Genomic DNA, 23,286 nt, shown 5'->3' on the forward strand with positions numbered 1-23,286 from the left:
CAACAGCTCAACTCTGAGCTGAGGATGATGTCGTCACTCTTGAGTTCGTCTCCTGCCTGGCGAATGTTTTTTTTCTTATTTCGATTTATTTGGGGAAAGGAAAGGAAATCGAATTGCAAATATGCCGTAGAAATAAAAATGAAAGTGCTGCTGGCAATATTTCATTTCCATTTGAAAGTTGTCACTCGACTTGCACTTGGTTTTAGTCGCTTCTTCAGTTACGCGCTTGATTTTCCAACTAGCCCATTAAGTGCAACAAAGACTGTGACTAACCAATAATAAAAGCCACCAAAAGTGCGCGCTTAGCTTCTTCAAATTGCCGCAATTTGTGACTTGAAGTTTCCCATCGGCAGTGGCTACTGCTTGAGGCAACCACAGCAATTGCAACCGCAGTAGATAATCACGTATTGGATTGGCCCCCAGAAGGAGCATTGGGCAATAGTTTAGAAAGATTAAAATGAACAGCAAAATAGACAAGTGCGCACATTGGGCAATCGGACGAGTCAAGTTGAGGCTCCAATTGCAACTCCAGCTGCGCCTCTGCCTCTGCCTTTGCCTCTGGGCCAAGTCTATAGGCTGAACTGAGCGCATGCGCAACTTGCTGGCCAAGAAAACCAGCTGAAATTATTAGATACACTTGCTCATAAACAGCTTAATGGACTCTGGCAAACATTAAGTTGGCAAATAGTGATAGATTCAATCGTAGGGGGAATAAAATCAAATGGCGTTAAATAGAGAAATAAAATAACGTTAAAGTGCGGAGATTGTTTTGACAATATTTTGTAGAATTGTGGAAAGAAGTGATGAGGTTCTTCTCTGTTGATTTCCTTTTAGCAACTTTACTTGTTTTCAATTACATATTATATGTTTCAAGTAAAGAAGATTTGTAATGTGAGATTCTCAACCAGATTATATATCCATATATTATATTATAGTATGTGTTTCTAGTAGCGAAGATTCTGATGTAAGCTCAACCATACTTGGGAAACATTTAAATTGCTAAATTGAAGTGTAGTATTTAGTAAATACAAGTAAAAGAAATTAATTTTGTACTTTACTTTTTACTAATTTATTTTTTATAGATTGCAATCGATTGTATAGATTTATTATTAACTTCTTTCGACAACTTCCTTTTGAAAAATCACAAAGTTCCAGTGACATTGTGCATTCAACACTCTACATAAGCTCTCCCAAGTTTCCGCCAAGTTTGCAATTGATTTCGAGTTGTTCAACAAAGCTGGAGTACCCCAAAAGAAAAGAGTAAAATTCGCTGGCAAATCGTTTGAGCTTGGCGGCCACAGTTGGCTGAGCTGTTGAGGTTTCTTCTTCAGTTTCTGTTTCGTTTTCATTTTTATTTTTGGTTTTAGTTTGGATTTTCTTTGTCTGCCTGCTGTTGGCTCAGCTTCTTCCTCGTCTTCTTGAGCTCGAGTCGATTCCCTGCTTGGCTGCTGACCTTTTCACTTTTGTTTTCATTTGCAGCCGCGCGCGTCTTGGCTCGTTTGGCTTGCCTCGTTGCCTGCCTGCCCTGGCGTTGCAAAGTGCGGCTTAAAGTGCCCCAAAGTGGCAAGTAGATGCATCGAGTTGTAAGCCCCAGCTGTTGCCCGTTCGTTGGTCGCTTAATGAGCTGCAGCTTGGCTATCAAATCTCAAGTCGACGCCCCTTCACTTGACTCCCTCCTTTGCTTCTTCGGTTGGGGCATGCACTGTGCAAAATTCGCTGGCCAGTTATTAATAGCATTAGCTTCAACTTCAGCTTTAGCTGTTAACTCTTTTTAGCTTGGCTTTACAGATTTGCTAAGGTCAGTTGTGTGGCGGGAAAACAGCTGCTGGGTGACTACAAAAGGTCATAATAGCAATTGACGACTTTTGCTGTGAAGAACCTTGTTTTAGGGTTTCGCCTTGAGTCTTAAATGGGTGTAACACCTCTCGGACAATACGAGATTGCTCTCTTAATGTTGCCTCGAAATGGGGCCAACTGATGTGCGTGATGTGCGAGGGATTTTTAGCTTAATGCAACTGGGAAATTAGTCCGTAAATAACTGACCAATTAAACCCCTTAAGCGTTGACTTTGTGAAGAAGTCGAAGTAGTGACTTAATCGTCTATTTCTATAGGATGAGGTGAGCAAGTGTTATTTATGTGCGGGCATTAAAGAAATTCATGAATAGCAAAGAAAAGAACAGGTCTGCGATCCACAAAAAAAAAAGAAGTAGAAACATGTGTAATGGCGAACAAGTTTCTATTGCTCGTCAAATTCTTGACTAAGTCTGTGGAAACTTGTTCGATTGCCGCTCACCTGAAAGCAGCTAACTAGCATTGTGTGTACTAAGATAGTTGGTAGTGGCTAATTAATTGATATCTGACTGGTAATATCTCGAACTAAGTGCTTCCATGTTTCGAATTTCGAATTTCGGGGGGAAGCTCATTTGGGCAACCATTAGAACACCTTTGAGCAATGGAGTTTACGCCTGAATGCCCGCTATTCATGGTTGTATTCTCGGTAGTTGTATTCATAGACGTGGTTAGTGCAATCTTCAATCTCAAGTCGATCTATTGCAAAACTCAATTCTGACGGTCTATTCACACGTCAGTCGTTAGCTGGTTGGCTTTAGACGTGTTTCGCATTCGACCTATGCACCACATTCCTGACATGGCTGGCGACTAAATTGCATTGATTACACGAACTTGTTGCGGCATCAGCAGCAACAACAATAACAACAACGAGGCAACGACTCTTGGCAAATGCCAAGAGCTGCTTATAAGTTAAGTCATTTTGTTGGCTTTAATCTGCGCCACAAGGAGAAGCAGAGGCTAAGTCTAAAACTGAGACTGAGGCTGAGACTCGAACTGCAGTTTATAGAAATAAATTGTTTATGCTTTTTGATTTTATTTGGGTAGCACGTAACGCTCTTGTCTAAGCATTTAAGTGTCTCTCTCACTCTCTATCCAAGATGTGCGCGAGGTGAGCAACCACAGTCCACAGTTGGCCATCGAGTGTGTGTGTTGGCCAAGTTGCTGCCGTTGCAGTTGCAGTTGCAACCATCAGTGGACTCTGAGGCCAGCTGCTTCAGCTTCAGCTTGAGGCGGGTGGATTGCAGTTGTGTCTGTAGTTGTCTGACTTTGTTCATATTTGTGCATGTTACAATTTTGTAAAGTAATTTGCTAGTTGTCTGTCCGTCTGTCTGTCCATCTGTCGATTGCAACTACTTGCAGTGCAGAGCAACTCTTTGGATTTTGCGATGCGTCATGACAGTGAATAATCGACAATTGAGCTGCGATCGAGTGTGCCAAGGATGCTGCTGCTGCACTTGGGTTGGGGTTGGGAGTGAGAAAAGCGACCCAAATCAATTCTGAACTACTGACGCATGATTTGATTCGATTCAATTCGATTCGATCGATCATGACGCGAGGTGAACTTGCTGCACTTGGGGAGTAATCAAATGTTGTGCTTGTTATTCATAATCGATTTATCGATCTCAAGTACACAATGAGAATTCCACACATATTTCATTTGCGATCTCTGTCTCTGTATTCACTTGGCAATTTAATGTGCAATTTATAATCGAGTAATCGACTAACGATTATAAACAACTTGCTGCTGTTGCTTTTGCCGTTGCTGTTGCTGTTATGGAGTGCTAACGATGTTAACAAATTTTAGTATTAATCTAATGTGTGCTGAGTGGCATTAAAGATTGATTAAACAATCTTATGCAATGCACGAATCTAAACGAAATCTCACAGCAAACTCATTAGTTGCCAAAATAGAAACTAGTTCAATTCTTTACTGTTTCTAACTATTTTAAAAAAAACTATTATTTATTTCATAGTATTAGTATAGACATATTATGAAACTATGAAATAAATAATAGTTCCATAAAAGAATATTTTTTTTCATAAGATGTCTATACTATAGAGAATAGTTTTGAGTTAATTAAAGACAAATAGAGAAATCTCACGTTGCTTAACAAGATTAATAATGATTAAATAATCTTATTAATGCGCGTTCATTAGTTGCCAAAAAAAAAAGTAGTTCAATTCTTCACAGAATATTTGGTATGTTATATTTTGTGTGGAACTATTATTGGTTTCATAATATTCTTTACTGTTTCTAACTATTTTAAAAAAAACTATTATTTATTTCATAGTATTAGTATAGACATATTATGAAACTATGAAATAAATAATAGTTCCATAAAAGAATATTTTTTTTCATAAGATGTCTATACTATAGAGAATAGTTTTGAGTTAATTAAAGACAAATAGAGAAATCTCACGTTGCTTAACAAGATTAATAATGATTAAATAATCTTATTAATGCGCGCTCATTAGTTGCCAAAAAAAAGTAGTTCAATTCTTCACAGAATATTTGGTATGTTATATTTTGTGTGGAACTATTATTGGTTTCATAATATGTCTATAGCATACAATAATAGTTTCAAGTTAATTAAGTAAAGCATTAAAGATTGTTTCATTAGTTGCCGAAGAGAAATAGTTAAATTTTTCGAGGTTCCATTTTGTTTGGAACTAAAATTCGTTTTATAAAATGTCTTTTTTATAAAAGAAAAGTATTTTATTTGAAACTTTTATTAGATTCATAATATGAGAATAGTATGCAACTAAACTTAGTTTCATAATCTATGTTAAATATAAGAATATTATCAGTTTCATAATATATCTATACTATATAAGAACAGGATTTTTCATGAAACTATTATTTGTGTCAAAATGTGTGTTGTATATAGGAATAGTATGAAACATAAATTAGTTTCTTAATATGTCTATACTATGTACATATATGAGAATAGTTTCAACGTTAATTAAAGAAGAATAGAAAATCACACGTTGCTTAGACAAGGTGTTAGACGGGAATTAAAGATTGAATAAATAATCGTATTTATGCGCGTTCATTTCCAAAAAAAAAACTAGTTCAGTTCCTTAAAGAACTATTTCGTATGGAGTTGGCTTCATACTATGTATATATGTATGTCTTCTATAAGAACAGTTTGGAACTAAACATAGTTTCATAACATGTCAATAAGAATAGTTTTTTGTATTGAATTCTTAGTAGTGTCATAATCTGTATACTTTATAGGAATATTATGGAACCAAATTTAGTTTCATATTGTGTCTATACTATATAGGAATACTATGCAACGAATAGTATGGAATTAAATTTAGTTTTACTATGCAAGAATAGTTTAAAGTTAATTAGAGACGACTAGCAAAATCACACGTTTGCTTAGGCAAGGTGTTAGACAAGTTTACTCGCATTCCTCAGGAACTAATTCTAGTCGCTTGCAAATGAAACATTTGCAACTTGTGTTGAATTATTCTGACGATATATATTCCGAACAGATTTATAAGTTTCCTTGAGCACAACATTTTATATATTGCGAATTTCAAGTTGAGCATTCTCGACATAATAATATGTAGTTTAAGCGGGTATTAAATCTTTGTGGAGAACATTATGTTTGTCAGTTGTCAGCTTAATCTGAAGATTGACATTTTATTTAAATTCGAAATTCACATTTCAAAAGAATTAAAGATGATGATGTTGTCAATCTTCTAGTCGCAGAGTAGTTGGCAACATTGCAACATGATTTTTAATGATCATCTTTAACACTTGGTCGACGCGTTCACCTGCTGTGCTCAGCTGTCGGACTCATTTAAATAGATTTGTAATTAATGCACGCCCGACTTGTTCACACAAACACACAGAGAAACACACACACATACACACAAGTAATAATAATGATCAGAGATCACACGAGAACCTCACACTTGAAGCTTTTCCACGGTTTTTAGTTTTCAGTTTTCTGTTTTCAGTTTTCAATTTGAGTTTAGATTCAAGTTTTGGGTCTTCTGCGGTTGCTACGAATAATCTTTTGTGAATATGAATACAAATGCGAGTGCACTTGGGTCTCACTTCTTATAGATGTTGATGTTGCTGTTGTGGTTGCTTTTGGCCATGTTTGTTGCCATGTTATATGTTAATCAACGTTGATTTGCAATTTTTTATTTAATTAATAACGCAAACTTCAAATATTTTCAACTTGTTATTGCAATTATTATGATTATTTCTTGATACTGCAGCTACAATAATTTGTTGTTTTTGCTGTGTATTTTAGTCGTAGTACGTTAATTGCAAAAGTCATAATTTGCATAAAATGTTGAGTCGAGTCGAGTTGAGTTGAGTTTGGCAAGCATCTAAACAGATGTGAGATACGAGATGCAGCTCTGTAACTTGCAGATACTTTTGTATCTCGAACTCTTGTCTCTGTCAATATTTGTGCACTTTAAACTTTGCTTTGAATTCGATTCACACTGATTCCTCATACATTTTATTTCAACTCACGCACTTGTTGTAATTAGACTCACAATTGCTGCTGCTGCTATTTTTTTGATTAGCGTATATTTGTTTTTATTTGCTTTTTTGTGGGCTAACACACGCGCGAGTCTGTTGGCCAAAAGCACCGCACGTTCGGCTGCCAAAAATACGACTGAAACCTTTGGTAGTTGGGCTATTTGCTTGAAGACGCCAAAAATGAGCATGCGCAGCAGCGACGTCAACGCTGACTGTGACTGAGACTGCGACTGAGGCAGCGACAGCGAAGTCTCTTTGGAGATTTGACTGTCGAATTCTTTCTTCTGCGCGAAGAGACTCTCGATGCGGCGCCTCACTCTCGATGTTGGAGTTCAGCTCCGTCTGACTTTCGGTTTCAGCTTGATTTCGTTTTCGCCTCGCCAAGCTTTGGACTCGACTGAAGCAGCGACCGAGACAGCGACTGAGGCAGCGACTGAGACTGGGGCCGGCTTAAGGTGGAACTGAATCTGGTATTTGGCCAGCAAATAACGTAACGAACGTAAGCGAGTCTCGAGCTCTCTCTCTTAGCTGCGTTTAGTTCTCTTAACTTGTTGTGTCTTGGCCACTTGGTTGCTTGGTTGCTGGTGCAGTGTGTTAGACATCGTTGATGTTGCTGCTACTTTGCCTGTTTGGGCCCAGTTAAAGTCGCTTTTGGCCATTGTCACAAATGCCTTAATGCCGACATTTATGTTTAACTTATGATGCCATCTTTTGTTGCCAAGTGTTGTTGTTTGACTTATGAGTATCGAGCTGCAGTTTGCTGTGCTTGGGATTGCCTGATGTTGCTGTTGTTGTTGCTGTGGTTGCTCTTGCTGAGTGGGTCATTACAGCATTGTTGCTTTGCGACTCGATTCGTTGATGATGTTCGAACTGCACTGCGAAGCGTGCCCATGTCTCGACTCGACTCGAGAACATTTTATGTGCTGCTGCTTTTTATTTCTCATTTTCCTCGTTGCCAAACAAATATTTTTGCGCTGTTGCGAAAAACATTGTGCATGCTGGGAGTTGAATGCCTGATGATGATGGGAGGAGGAGGAAAAAAGGGGAAATGCATTGCGAAAATGTTGGAATTAATGGAAAGATCTTTAGCTGCCTATTAGCAAGTAAAGTAATGTCTTTAATGTCACACCTTGCATGATTAACAACAGCCATTCAAAGAGACAACAATTTATTACGCTACTGAGGTGTTCGAAGTGGGGAAAGGTGCGATTTATGCCAAGGCAGATGAAGTACTAATGTGAGGAGCTTTAAAATTTATATTCGTAATAAATATTTATTAGACATTAGAGTAGTAGTTGTTAGTTCAACTTCCTAGTTGAAGGATTTCCCATTTCATTAGCCTTATTTTACATTTTGTATTCATCACTTAGTAGCTACTTCATTGAGGTGATTTTTAGCTAATCTTAATGATTTCATCGCTAATCGTTGCATTAATTATGAAGCTTTTCATACTCTTTTCTCATCACTTCAACTTCTACAGAAATACATTTGTTAGGATATCTTTTTTTGATTTCCATTGGAGATTAAATTACGAACTTTAAGTTCTTGTTTCCTTGGAATTATGCATTTTTCATTTAATTTAGTATTCATCACTTAGCATCCACTTCAATTAATGGATTTTAAACAAAATTTGTTATTTAATTAGACATTAAAGTAGCAATTGCTAGTTCAACTTCCTGATGGAAAACATGTTCAGTGAAAGATTTCACAGTTCATTTGCTTGATAATGCATTCTTCACTTTATTTGGTAGACATCATTTAGTAGCTATTTAATTTTTAAAGTAAGTTATTCATATCTCATTGTTTCAATAATTAGTGAAGCTTTTCTTACCCTCTTCTCTAAAGAAATACTTTTATTGCTTCCATTGGAGATTACTTTGTGAACTATATTCTTTCTTTATATTTTCTATTCTTTTCCACTTCTTTTGCTTTATTTAGCATTCTTCACTTTTTTTGGTAGACATAATTTTGTATCTATTTCAATGAGTGGATTTTAAAGTAAATTATTTAGTTCATATTTCAATGTTTCATTAATTAGTGAAGCTTTTCTCGTACTGTCTTCTCATTACTTCGACTTCTACAGAAATACTTTTATTAGGTTATCTTCGTTGACTTTCATTTAAGATGAAATTGTAAATTCACTTAATTTTGTATTCATCTTTTAGTACTTTGCTTCAATGAGGGATTTTAAACTAAATTATTTAGTTCATCTCTCATGGTTTGATTAGTGAAGCACTTCGAACTATCTTTTGTTAGGATATCTTCGTTGTCTTCCATTTGGGATAAATTTGTGAACTACAAGTTATTCTTTCTCTGTGCTCTGCATCCTTCCTTCTTCAATGTCTTAATTTAATTGCCTTAAGAGTTGAAAGTGAAACTTGCAACAAACACCTGCTCAAGACTGCCTCAATCTGTGGATGTGAATCACAGCCAACATCCACTCAGATGCATTCATACTCCCACCCAGCTTTGGTTTCACTTTGTGGTCGTGGTCGTGGTCGACATCTTGTGGCCCACTCCAGGGGCAAGTGGCAAGTGCATTGTAATTGGCCAGGCCACGACTTCAATATCGATACAGCGAGTGAGCTAGAGGGGAACAGAGAGAGAGAGAGTGAGAGAGAGGGAACGACGACGGAATCGATACGCAATTTTTTATGGTCAGGGGCACAAGGTTAGTGGATTTGTAGAGTTGTTTGTAGCTCGAGTGCGTTTTCATTTGCGTTTTCGCTCGATATTCGATTTTCCGATCAAGTCGATTTTCTTGATTTTCTGTTGATTTTTCCAGCAGTTCGTCGAGAGGTGGGGCGGGGCATGAGAGGTGCATTATTATGAATGGTTCGTGCCTCGGTGTTGCATTCTAAATGTCAATGTTACAGTGAGTCGATGTATCTGTGAGATACTTTTGCATCTGTGGCTGTAATTACGACTGCTGCTGCGACTGCGGCAGGCGGTTGACTTTATGTGTGTGCTCATGTGGAATTTCCGCTATTCAAAACACGAACTCGAACACGACGCACCTTAAAAGCCACCGACTCCGAGACTTCGACTCCGAGTTGAGGCAGCACGCCAAAGCTAAAGCAGAAAAGATATTGAAAAATACTTGAGGTGGATTTTGAATAAAATACAATTTCATGCACTTGGAACGCCATAAATCTCCAAGTGTGTGCGAGTGTGTGTGTGTATGTTACTATTGTGCGTTGGTTGTTTAATAGTTGTTGTAGTTGTTGTTACTTGCTTGCTTGACTCGCCTGAGAAATCAAATCAATCATTTTGCACGGAACGACACTAAAAAATGCAATTGTTTCAGCCGCCAGTGGGTGTGTGTGTATGTGTGTGCAAGTGTGTGTGTGTGTGTGTGTGTGTACTGTTATGACAGCGTCAACAAAGCGCAGCGCAGATATTAAAGCGTTTAATTAACACAAAAGAGTTCAACATCAAGCAGAGACACAGCATAAAAATCGCTCATACGCTCCGTTGAACCTCAAGCGTTGAACACGCACTAGGGAAATCCAAACTTTGAGGGGTGTGAGGGTGTGGGGTGTGTGTGTGTGTGCCAAGGTGTACCAAGCGCATGATTAATTGTGCAATTGCAATTGAATTAAAAGCGTGAAAACATCGCGAAAGCTGCGAAAAGTCAAAAAGAAGGAAGAAATCAAGAAAAGTCACAAAGTGATGCTAACAGAGGAGAATGAGAGAGGGAAATGAAATGGAAACAAGTTGAGAAAGAGGGGGAGGAGAAAGGAGACGCAGAAAGCAGAAAGAAAACATAACAGAGAAAAAGAGTTTTCGACAGACAGTTTAATTGAATTTATGGTAAATGCAAATGAGTGGGAAACTGAAATAAAAATCAACATCAACATCAGAGCAGTGAATTGATTGTGCGGCAAGTGAGCGAACGAAAAATACTTGTGAGATACATATTTATATGCAAAAGCCAAAAGCCAGAAACAGATACAGATACAGCATCAACAATTAAAGCAACAACGTTGTTCACATTGTGCACACGAGTGAGTCGGAGTCTGAGTCTGAGTCTCTTGGCGATTACGATTAAACACGCTTGTAAATACTGGATCATAAAGGAGCTGCTGCCCGAGATGGAGACGGAGATGGAGCAGGGGAATGATAAAGCGATACAAACAAAAAAAAAACACAGATATATAATAAAAACAGTCAACTGAAATCGAAGCACAAAACTGTGAAACTTAAACTCCGGCAACAGGCAACACGAGCAGCACGAGCTGCCTGCCTGCTAAAGATCAGAGTTAAGCCGACCCAGGAAAGACGCTGCGCGTTGCACGCAGAGGATCAATCGATGAGATGCAATTGAGAAAGATGTGAAACGGAAGAGACCAGCGAGATTTATGATGGAGAGAAAACAGGAAGGAAACACCGATAAAAGATAATTTAAATGGACTGTTGTGGAAAAGTCAGCAACCAAGGAAAGGAAAGATTCAGTTGGGGGAAAGCAATAGAAGTTCAACTAAAGTTGAAGTTGATCTATAATTCTAGACTTTTTACATCAGTTCAGCTATTTATTTATATGCAATGTTGTGGAAAATTTAGAAGTCAGCGAAAGAAAAGATTTAGATGTGTGACAGCAAAAGAAGTTGAACAAGTTGTTAGGGCTGAACTAAAGTTCTAGACTTTTAACACTAGCTGAGTTATTGACTTGAATGAAAAGTTGTGGAAAACTCAGCAGCCAGGGAAGGGAAAGATTCAGGTGTGTGAAAATAGTAGAAGTTAAAGAAGTTATTAATAGTTCTGGACTTTCCACATTATTATAGTATTTATTTGTATGCATTACTACATATTTGATAGAGTTAATACTAAGTGATCTAATATGCCCTTTGGAGCTGAGCTTATGGTAGAGCATTTGAGGAAAAGTCAGCAGCCAGGGAAAGGAAAGATTCAGGTGTGTGAAAATAAGAGAATTTAAAGAATCTGTCAAAGTTTATCTATAGTTCTAGACTTTTTACACTAGATGAGTTATATATTTGGCTGTAGTGCTGCGGAATAGTCAAAGAAAGGAGAGATTCAGCTGTATGAAAATAAGAAAAGTTGATTAAAAGTTTATCTATAGATCTAGACTTTTTTCATTGGCTCAGTTATTAAATAGTATGCAGTATTACATATTTGATCGAATTGATATTTAATAACTGAGTGAACTAATATGCTATTTCTGACTGACTGTAGCGCATTTCATGCTCGTTGTGTGCGATTACAACTTAACGCTTGCTTTTTTGCGTTCAATTGAATTTGCGAGCTGCTCAGTTGAATGAGTAATGTCCACAAGCTGTCGAAGGCGGCAGTCAGGTATTGATGAGGGGGGAGGTACCTGAGAATGGAGATGGGGCAGAGAGAGACAGAGAGCGAGAGAGAGAGAGAGGGTGGCGTCAGTGTCGCTGCAACAATTACATTACAACACGACAACTGGCCGAGCTTACTGTACTGTAATGTCTACTCTACTCTACCTCAATGCAATGCATTGCCAAAGCCAAAGTTAATGCCAGACGCGGAGACGGAGCCAATCATGCGAGGCACACACACACACACACACACACACTTGTTGTACTTCAGTATATAGCACACTCGATAAGCCACGAAAAAGGCAGTTGGAGTGCCTTCGCTTTTTTATTTGGTTATTTGGTTATTTGGGGCTTGTGTCTTGTGAGTCTTGCGTATCCCATTTGTGGAGTGGCGAATCTGAGAGTCCGTGGCTCACATATCTTTTTGTTTATTTCGATTTCTGTTTGTTTTCATTTTCATTTTTGTAGTTTTGGGTTTTTGGTTTTTTGTTGCCCCGCATTCGCATTAAAGTTGCACGTTTTTTACATACCAATCTGTAGTTTATTTAAGTATAAATAACTTGACGGTTGCTGTTTCTGTTGTTTTTGTTGTTGCTCTTGTTATTTGTATCTTTGTATCTTGTGTGGCTCGTAGTGTTTTGTGGTCAAACGAGTTTAAGTTTATTTATGATTGCTTTTGATTTCATTTAATAATAAAAACGAGCCACAAAGCCAGCGGGCGGTGCGCGTAATTGCACGACGCCCGCAACGCAAGCTAAGGAGGGGATCGGAGGGGAAGAGGTGGAGGGGGATTGACCCACCTATGGGGTCCTAATACAGTTGTAAAACAAAGAAACCGTTTTGCCAGCCAACTTCCGCATTTACAGCCAAGTTACAATCACATCGACAGCTGCCTCGAGGGGCCAACAAATTGAGCGTTGTGAGAGATGTGGGCCATCATCATCGTGTCGGTCTTTGGGCTAATCACATGGCTTATAGATAGCCTCCCCTTCATCTGTTTCTTCTTCTTCTTCGTCTTCTTCTTCTTCTTCTTGCCACACACACAACAAGTGATCGCATGGCATTTGATGTGCCCCTTTTCTTTTCGTAATACTGCTTTGTAATTGCCCTCCAATGACTGCGTCGGAGTTGGATTCGCATTCGCAGTCGCAATTGTAGCTGGAGCTCAACCTGAAGCTCAACTTTGAAGCTGGAATTGTAGTCAGCCTTTGAGTGGCAGTCTGACATAGAGATGGACTTGAAGCGTTGACTCATTGTTGATATGTGATATGCTACCTTAATTCATCTCGGGCATGAGTAGGCGTTTCTTCTTACAAGACGATGACCGAAGCGTGGGTTAGATTTTGACTCTATGTGTGAGGTTTTATACATTGCAAAGTATATCAGTTTTGAATTTATTTCAATTACAATAGAATTCTTGGTTTGAAACTAGATTTTGATAATCGAAAATTACAATTCATTACATTTCAATTTCGTTGAAATTTGAAACAGAATATTCTTTGCATATTATTTTTCTTTACTGATGATAACCGAAGGTTGAGTTACATTTTTGACTCCATAGGCGTGGCCCATTCACCATATCATATAATTTCTATAAATCATTTTAATTACAAGTAAATTCTAAGTTTGAAGCTAGCTTTGGATAATCGAGATTTACAATTTTTTCAATTTCGTTAACTTCGGAAGAGAACATATGACGTTTCTTTCTTTTAAGTTCTTTTAAGAGCTGAAGATTTCTGTGTTCTTCACTTATTAAATAAAAGAATCGATCCTCGTTTATATACAAATTTAAGGTTTCCTTGATTGAGGAAAGGCTAAAATTTATAGCAAGCTCAGTCTAGCAGTTAGATGATTAATCAGTTTGAAGAGTTTCTTAATCAATGTAGTATTGTTCTGACAAATCTATAAAGTTATAGCCTAATCGATAGTGTAAACTATCACCTAATTGATAGTAGAATTTATCGCCTTATCGATCGTATAAACTGTCAACTAATCGATAGTATAAACTATGGCATAATCGATAGTAACAATCATCGTTTATTGTAGTTTATATATCGCATAGCAGCCCCCATCTCTAGTCGGTGTCAGTTTCAGTTTCACTTTCAAAGAGCGCGTTGTCTGGAGTCGCTTCGCCTGCATTTTGTCAGCAAAGTATTTGCACAATGTGCACATTGCCCGCCGAGCAGCTCTTCTCTGGGTCTCTCTCTCTCTCTGACTATATACATATCTACTATAATTTGGCGCATTATTTGGCTGTTGTTTTCGCTGTGTGAATCCAAGTCGCCTCCCACTGCTGCTGCTCTTCCTCCTCCTCCTCCTTCAAAGCTGTTCGCTTTGTTTGGCAATTACAAAATTTGTAAGTTGTGCGATGCGCCGCGGGATTCTGTTTTGCCTCTTAACTGTTGCGAGGCGTCGCGTTGTCGCTTGCGCAAAGCAGCGAAGCCAAGCTCTGAGCTCTAGGCTGCTTTTCCCCTCACTTCTTCTAGCTACGTGCTACATATGCTAATGGGCATTGTAATCAACGCGATCTGCTCAAGAATGCAGCTGCAAGCGAAACTCGCGATAATTGAAAGCCTTTTGGCGTAGAATGTCAAGCGAGTTTCTGTCAGACACTTTCCCAATTTGAATTTGATGGCAAGCTATCTATCGGATATCGATCATTCCAAGATTACCAAATTGAGCAAAAACAATTTTCAATGGGAACAAAGCCACTCCTCCACTTCACTTCACTTCACTTCACTCCACAATTGAAGCTCTGTAGCGGTAGCATATCATTTACTCGATCCGATCGAAATCCCTTTTGTTGCGGGGCTCTGAGAGAGAGAGAGACAAGTATCTATTTTTGGGCTTAGCCGCTGCTGATCTGCATACAATGCCCATTGGGCTGCCATTGAGGCTGCTTTGCCATCCATTGTTGGCTCACTTGAAATGTGTAGCATTGAGGCGTGCAATGTGGCCAGGGGGCAAGTACTCTCCCCCTTCCCTCTCCCTTCTCTCGCGTCGTCAAGTGCTTTAATGATACTAAACAACATGATATTGCGGTTTTCCAGCCTCATCATTCGCGTCATAGTCAACGGCCTCTTCAGCGAATTTTAAATGGGATTTTCAACTGAAGAGGGGAGAGAATTGGCGGGATGACTGAAGAGGGGATCAAAGAGGGGCAGAGGGGGATGTCTGTGTCGGATTAGGGGGTTTGGGCAGGTAGACATTCAATGGCGCTTCAATCGATTCAATTGCCGGCTTTTGGCCTGATGAGTTTCGTCTGCCGTTTGCTGTTTATTTTTGCTGCTGGTAGCCATGAAATTTGCATAGTTTAGCAATGGAGCAAATGGATCCAGAAAGGAGAGGAGGCGGGACAGCAACAGCAACACGGTTTGGCGGCAATTGAAATCGGCTGCTGAAAAGGTTAAATTTAAATGGCATTTGTGCAGCGCAAAATCAAACGGCCGAACAATTGAACTCCACTGAATAAACAATCAGCGAGGGCCGTAAAAATGCCAAAAATGATTTGACAGCACCAAAAAAGCGAATCGGAATTTTAAGCCACAGAGGCGTGAATAATCGCCAGATACCCTGTAATGGGAATCTATTCAACTTCGACTTCATCAGTTCTAGTTAATTAAAGATTGAGTTTTCAAGGTTCAAACTGTGACGAGATTGATTTCCTTAAAGCTGTTTTCCTCTTCACAAGTTATTATCTTTTGGATTTAGAGGGTATCAAAGCTGTTTTCCTCTACTCAAGCACTTACCAATTATTCTCTCTTTGATTTACAGAGTATAAAAGCTGTTTCATGACTGATAATGTTGCCATTTAATTAAAGTAGTTTCGTTCTGTTTTGACTGCTTCTTGGACGCATTCTCATTTATCATAATGTGCTCAACCTTGACTTCGCTCGCAGAGATACAAAGATACTATATAACAACAAACTCTTTTCTTTGCCTGTTTTGTTACCACTTTAATCGCTGTTTCCTCAACTCAATCAACGTGTCTCTATCTCTGAGTCATCAGAGAGTTGTGCAGAAACCTCAAGAGTGTAGTGTAGTGTTGTGTCCAAGCTTAACCTTGACTGGCTTTGGCACATGCCCTGATTAACGCCATGATCATTTCCCAACAGCCCTCGATTGCCTCCCTCTCCCTCCTCCCTTTGCTCGCCTCCTCTCTTTTATGGTGGCTTACAGCCCAGCCCAAGTCCAGCTCAGCCCCGTTTTGCATGTGGGCTTGTTGCGACTATCTTCGGGTCTCTTTCTCTCTCCACTTCCCACTCCTTGCTCCAGGTGGGTCTCTAAGTAAGATTAATGAAAACATATGCCAAACAAATGCGAATGCGTAGATAGCTTCGAGTTACACACACACATACAAACACAAACACGAACACAACTACAACCACAACTACTGCTAGAGTTAGAGTGGCGTAATTGAACATAACTCGTTGTCGTCGTAGTCGATGTAGTAGTTGTTGTTGTTGTTGTAGTTGTCCCTCGCTGATTACGAATTCGCGATGGTCGCGTGACACGAAGAAGCGAAGAATATGCAAAAGTGAATACGAAAGTTTACCGCTGTTAGAGCAATAATACATTTAACTCTATTTAAACATTCAAATCTAATACTTAACGTATTTAAAAATACTCTTAAATGCGTTTCCTAGCTTAACTTGCTTTTAATGATAGAAAGAATTCATTTAAATCGAATACTTAACGTATTTTCATACTCTATTAAAATCAGCTTACATTGCTTTTAATGATAGAAACAATTCAAATGCTAAAGCTTTGTCGCTTTCCTTGCAATGTATGTATGTCTATATAATATACATATGTACATATGTGTTGAAAAATACTGAACTCATGTGCACAGTTGGACAAAAGCACACACAAGCTGTTCTTATAATTTCGCTTCGTGTACAGCGTGTTAAAAAGAGACAAGTGTAGTACTAACTCATGAAGAGTACAAGCCTATACTGTTCTCGCTCTAAGTGACAGACTGTTCTCATTCTAAATGACTTACTGTTCTCAGTGAGAACTTGTCACTCTAAGTGAGAACAATAAAATTGTTGTGCTTTCTTCTTCAGGCCTATGAAGTACAGTAGCTGTTGCTGTAAAGTAGCAAGGAATGTGTGCACTATTTTTAAGGAACACTTATACTACTGTACAGGTCTCTAAAGCTAGAAGGCTGCATTCATACTGAAGTCTAACAAATTCCTATGCAAAGAGTTAATATTATCATATGCAATTGTGACGCTCATAATTTTATAACAATGAAATTAATAACAGTGCTTTTGTAAATAAACTTAATGATAATGATGATGCTAATTGGCAAATTATATAACAACATTAAATTGAATGATGCTTATGCATAATAATAATTATGATGAACTAAAGAATAATGTCAATGCAAAATATTACAGGCAATGAAAATTAGAGTTAGGGTTAGTGTGTTATTAGTGTCAATATTAGATTTATACTATATTTTTTTTATATATGCATATCAATATAGCATCAATCTAATATTGATATATATAGACATATCATCAACATATGTAGTATAGATCTAATATAATATAATGCACATTAAGTTTTACTCACACTTTCTTTGCCTGCAGTATTGTGTATTGGCATTATTTGATAGATTATATACATAGGTGTAATATTGGTATATATAATCAACATAGTATAGATCTAATATTGATACTACTGAGGTTCTTTTTCAAAGCCATACTCCTTACCGATAGGTCGTGACACGCGGCTTGCTTTAGCTACAAATCAAATGACAAACAGCGAGGAGTGTACGAACAGTTGTTGGCCCCCGGGACTTGCAGTTAGATTAGCATAAATTCAACGACTTGTAATTGCCAGCATGTGTGTTAGTGTGTGTGTGTGTGTGTGTGTGTGTGAGTTAGACGCCGGCAATGCGACGACTAATGAATACATTCGCTTGAGCCAATGACATGGGCACAAGGTGCCTGCAGTCTCGACTTGTTGCTTGTTGCCTTTGTTGTTGTCTGTAGTCGGATTATTATTGTATGCGTGTGTGTGTGTGTGTGTGTGTGTGTGTGTGTGTGTGTGTGGGTTGTGGAGGGATCGTTGGCTTCATGGGCTTGTCAATTGGTATGCAGATTGTAGCTGAACTTATGAGCGTGTGCGTATGTGTATGTGAGTGTGTGTGTGAGTTATGTGAGGTACGAAATCAGCTGTTTATTGGGAAAGAGCGAGACGCAGCGAGCGACGAGGCGAATCTAAGAGCTGTGACAGAGTTGCCAAAGTGCCCAGCAATAAAATACACTTATGCGATGCATGCGTTGCAGTTGTTGTTGTTGTTGTCTCGCTTGCACAATTAGCTCTAATTGTTTTGTAGTCGCATTTGCAATGCTCTCGTTGTTGTTGTTGTTGTTGCTGCTGAGTCACGCGAAATGCATTCAAAATGCGAAGCACAGCAATCGCAATTATTTCTCGAAATAAACGCAACATTTTTTATTGTTTTTCCTTTTTTGGATTTCGTGAGTTGTGTTGATACCTTCTTCCGTATCCAAGAAAGCGTGGAGCAAGCGAAAGGAGGAGGAGGAGGGAGCGGGACTGCTTCGAAAGGAGTTGGCGTGGCGTCCACTTGTCGCCGCGCATCCTTCGTTTGCCATTAAGCTGACAAATTGTTATCGTGGTCGTCAGAGTCGTAAATTAAGACAGACTCGACAGCGACTACAGACTGCAGATTGTGTAGCAAGCAACCAAGCCAGCCAGCTATGTGAAGCCTTTCACCCACTTTGGGCCACTGGGGCAATGCATCATGCAGTTGTCAAAAACCAAAAAAAAAACGTAGATAGCACACAGACAAGAGAAAGAAAGAAAGACAGAGACGGACACAGAGACAGAGACAAGGCAAAGAAAGCAACGATTGCTCCACTTTCCAGCTGCGTTACGCAACGCGTCGCGTCGTTGCCACAGCTTGCCCCCTGCCTGCCACACCAGCATGCCACAGAGCAAAAGAGCAGCAAGACATCAGACACACACAAGACACAAGACAAGAGTTTCTGCTAAAGTCTGAAGCTGATGCTGACCAACGTGCTGATTGGAGTTTCATTACCAGACCCAAAAAGCAAATGGAGAAATGCGTTCCCAAACTCCCTCCCACTCCCCCTCCGTTCTCTACTTCTTCTGTTTCGTCGAGTGATATAAATCAAATGTCTTGAAACAATACATCAAGTGAAGGCGCTCGCGATGACGTCGACGCCGCACAGTGGGTGGCAAGCATTGATCAACAAAAAATAAACAAATTATTGAGATTCATTAATTGAAAGTCAAACTTGAATTTTCAATAATTAATGATGAGTTAGACAAATTTCTAGCAAATTTTAAATCATTAAATTCATTAATTGAAAATATAACTTTAATATTAAATAATTAATAATAATTAAATAAAAAATAATAATAATAGCAAATTTAAATGTTTCTCCAATTGTGGCAAAAAAACTCTCTTTCGTGCCAAGCTTGAATATTTTGTCAGATAAAACAACGACAACAAATTTCTAGCAAATTTGAATTCATTAAATTCATTAATTGAAAATCTAACTTTAATATTAAATAATTAATAATAGCTTAGACACATGTCTAGCAAATTTTAATGTTTCTACAATCGTGGCAAAAAACTCCAGCTGTGTGCCAAGTTTTCATATTTTGTCAAATAAAACAACGACAACAAATTTCTATCAAATTTTAATTCATTAATTGAAAATCTAACTTTAATATTAAATAATTAATAATAATTTAGACACATTTCTAGCAAATTTTAATTCATTAAATTCATTAATTGAATATCTAACTTAAATATTCAATAATTAATGATGATTTAGACAAATTTCTAGCAAATTTTAATTCATTAAATTCATTAATTGAAAATCTAACTTCCATATTAAATAATTAGTAATAGCTTAGACACAAATTTTAATGTTTCTCCAATCGTCGTAAAAAACTCTCTTTTGTGCCAAGTTTGCATATTTTGTCAGACAAAACAACGACAGCATTCCACTGTGCGGCAGCGTCATCTGTTGTTAGTGCATCTCGCGACCGCTAATGGCCTTTGGCTCGACTCGTTGTTATTGCTATTGTTATTGTCGTGTGTGTGTGTGTGTGTAGTTGTTGCCGTTGTTGTTTTCTTGTTTAGCTGTTTTGCTGTGTTGCTGTTTTGTTGTCGTCATTTTAGGAGGTTTGCTCCTCGAGTACTGAAACAAATGTCAATGGTATTGACATTTTCGTTACGTTTTCTCAACGCGATTCCAAATCTCAAATTGACATGAGAAACTTTGAAATCATGTTACATTTGGGGATTCCAGATTCAGATGCGGTTACCTCCATTTATCTCTTTCAGCTCTTCCCACCCCCTAAATTCCCATCCCATTCTCTTTTCGTTTTTGTTTTCGTTTTCATCTCATTTCTTTTCTTTCTTCGAGCCATATATGTCTACTGTGCATAGAGAAGGGTTTTTATTTTTTGTTTTTTTTTTTGCTCAAGCTTTGATTTGACATTTGTAAACACTTCCGCGTGCTCTCTTTTTTATACGCTTTTATATCTGTTGTTGTTGTTGTTGTTGTTATTGCTGCTGCTGCTGTCTTTGATGTAATGAATGGGTCCGCTTTGGCGATTGTGGCTCTGATTTGTGTGCGTGTTTTTGGTCGCATTTAATGAGAGTTATTAGCGTGTTAGTTTCTGTCTTTTTCTCCCCCCTTTGCCTGTTTCCAATTCGTAATTTGTTGTCTGAACTAATTAACCATCTGCCTCACCAGATTATCTCAGATGCGATCTTTGTTTTATTACATTTGACAAATGACTTTGTTATTAGATAACTTATTTAAAGCCCCATTATGTTTGAATGATACGCCCATTTGATGCAAACCAGTTTTATTTATATTTCCAGAAAGCGGGCATCAGCGTAATCTCAGCAGTGGAAACGAATTGAGGCCAACAAAGCGGAGGATCTAAATATCGCGTATCCTGTTTCAGCGAGGATAAAGAATGTCTAATCACCTTGAATGGAACTCTGGAGCCAAAAGAGAACTACATTCGTTTTGCTAGCTATTGGATATCAGCGGTGCACAAATACATGGAATTCGATAAATCTATGTATATACAAATTTTAATTTTAGTTTAATGTATTGCTTGTTCAACAATAATAAAAGTATTTGTATAAGTCAAAAGTCTGTAGTCAATCAATAAAATTCCTCTCTATGATCCTGGTAATATGTGTCCTTTAAAAATACGCAAGGATATGGTACACATTCGCTTTTCAGCCATAGCTCTGTCAAATCCTTAAGGATTTAGCAAGGATACACATTTTTGTAATCACAACAAACAGGACTATCGATTGGCATTCAAGGATTTTAAGGATAATACCAAAAAATGCACTTGAAATTTTTTTAAGGGGTAGGTGTAGAAAAATTGGCAAAATTCCCGAAAATCCGCCGTATCTCGGCCATTTGAAGGACGATCGGGATGTCCTTTGGCAGAAGGATAGCTCTTTTAAATACAAACCGATTGGCATACCAAAAAGGACGAATGTCCTGTAAGTAACAAAGTTACAAGGACTTTTTTGTTCAGAGAAAATAGCTTATATCTCGGCCATATCCTGTCCGATCCTTGCCGGACTAGTGTCAATCGAAGTTTCTTGGCAAGGACTATTATCCTGCCAAATTTCATCTCAATCGTCCTTGCGGTTCTCTAGATATCCTGGATTTTGTGATTTCGGCCGGTTTTCTTCGGCCCCCGGACTGAAAAATTTCAAGTGTTGGATCCTTAGATGACCCCATACTTTTTTGATGCCGATCGATAGAGTTTGTCCTTGCGATCCTGGCAATATATGTCCTTTGAAAATGCGCAAGGATATGGCCGAGATATAGCTTGTTTTCGAAAAAGGACATTCGTTTTTTAGCCATAGCTCTGCCAAATCCTTAAGGATTTAGCAAGGATACACATTTTTGTAATCACAACAAACAGGACTATCGATTGGCATTCAAGGATTTTAAGGATAATACCAAAAAATGCACTTGAAATTTTTTTAAGGGGTAGGTGTAGAAAAATTGGCAAAATTCCCGAAAATCCGCCGTATCTCGGCCATTTGAAGGACGATCGGGATGTCCTTTGGCAGAAGGATAGCTCTTTTAAATACAAACCGATTGGCATACCAAAAAGGACGAATGTCCTGTAAGTAACAAAGTTACAAGGACTTTTTTGTTCAGAGAAAATAGCTTATATCTCGGCCATATCCTGTCCGATCCTTGCCGGACTAGTGTCAATCGAAGTTTCTTGGCAAGGACTATTATCCTGCCAAATTTCATCTCAATCGTCCTTGCGGTTCTCTAGATATCCTGGATTTTGTGATTTCGGCCGGTTTTCTTCGGCCCCCGGACTGAAAAATTTCAAGTGTTGGATCCTTAAATGACCCCATACTTTTTTGATGCCGATCGATAGAGTTCGTCCTTGCGATCCTGGCAATATATGTCCTTTGAAAATGCGCAAGGATATGGCCGAGATATAGCTTGTTTTCGAAAAGGACATTCGTTTTTTAGACATAGCTCTGCCAAATCCTTAAGGATTTAGCAAGGATACACATTTTTGTAATCACAACAAACAGGACTATCGATTGGCATTCAAGGATTTTAAGGATAATACCAAAAAATGCACTTGAAATTTTTTTAAGGGGTAGGTGTAGAAAAATTGGCAAAATTCCCGAAAATCCGCCGTATCTCGGCCATTTGAAGGACGATCGGGATGTCCTTTGGCAGAAGGATAGCTCTTTTAAATACAAACCGATTGGCATACCAAAAAGGACGAATGTCCTGTAAGTAACAAAGTTACAAGGACTTTTTTGTTCAGAGAAAATAGCTTATATCTCGGCCATATCCTGTCCGATCCTTGCCGGACTAGTGTCAATCGAAGTTTCTTGGCAAGGACTATTATCCTGCCAAATTTCATCTCAATCGTCCTTGCGGTTCTCTAGATATCCTGGATTTTGTGATTTCGGCCGGTTTTCTTCGGCCCCCGGACTGAAAAATTTCAAGTGTTGGATCCTTAGATGACCCCATACTTTTTTGATGCCGATCGATAGAGTTCGTCCTTGCGATCCTGGCAATATATGTCCTTTGAAAATGCGCAAGGATATGGCCGAGATATAGCTTGTTTTCGAAAAAGGACATTCGTTTTTTAGCCATAGCTCTGCCAAATCCTTAAGGATTTAGCAAGGATACACATTTTTGTAATCACAACAAACAGGACTATCGATTGGCATACAAAGGATAAAGATAATACCAAAATACATATTTCTTGTGTTACATTAAGCTTATTTTTGAAAAAGGACATTCGTATGTGTATGTTTATTTATTAAGAATATTAAATCTAAGTCACATTCTTATTATTAGACATAGCAGATGTTTTCGCTTGTAACTTTTGAATACAATGGGTTGCATTATCCAGATTCAGATGACAATCAACTTCTAGGGCGAACAACTTCCTGGGGAAAGGATCTGAAATTAAGAGATATAAAAAGATCTGTTTGAAAAGAATTTAAAGCTTTGATTAAAGTTCAGTCTAGCTTAAGATTGTGGCTCTATTCACTTGTTGACAACAAGTCAGCGAAGTGA

General features: G+C 38.3%; 1 protein-coding gene and 1 long non-coding RNA gene across 2 annotated transcripts in view; one reads left to right on the forward strand and one right to left on the reverse strand.

Annotated features, from left to right (window-relative positions):
* Positions 1 to 20,763, forward strand: part of LOC132788629 (uncharacterized) — a 74,563-nt gene extending 53,800 nt beyond the window's left edge. Inside the window, exon 7 of the long non-coding RNA XR_009632641.1 lies at positions 20,568 to 20,763. This is a non-coding gene — a long non-coding RNA (uncharacterized LOC132788629). The remainder of the gene's footprint in view (positions 1 to 20,567) is intronic.
* A 2,202-nt stretch (positions 20,764 to 22,965) lies between these two features.
* Positions 22,966 to 23,286, reverse strand: part of LOC132785943 (uncharacterized) — a 99,481-nt gene continuing 99,160 nt past the window's right edge. Inside the window, exon 6 of the mRNA XM_060792282.1 lies at positions 22,966 to 23,169. Coding sequence (XP_060648265.1) covers positions 23,140 to 23,169 — 30 coding nt within the window. The 3' untranslated portion in view covers positions 22,966 to 23,139. The remainder of the gene's footprint in view (positions 23,170 to 23,286) is intronic.

Source organism: Drosophila nasuta, chromosome 2L (genome assembly GCF_023558535.2).
Source record: "Drosophila nasuta strain 15112-1781.00 chromosome 2L, ASM2355853v1, whole genome shotgun sequence".
Classification (NCBI taxonomy): domain Eukaryota; kingdom Metazoa; phylum Arthropoda; class Insecta; order Diptera; family Drosophilidae; genus Drosophila; species Drosophila nasuta.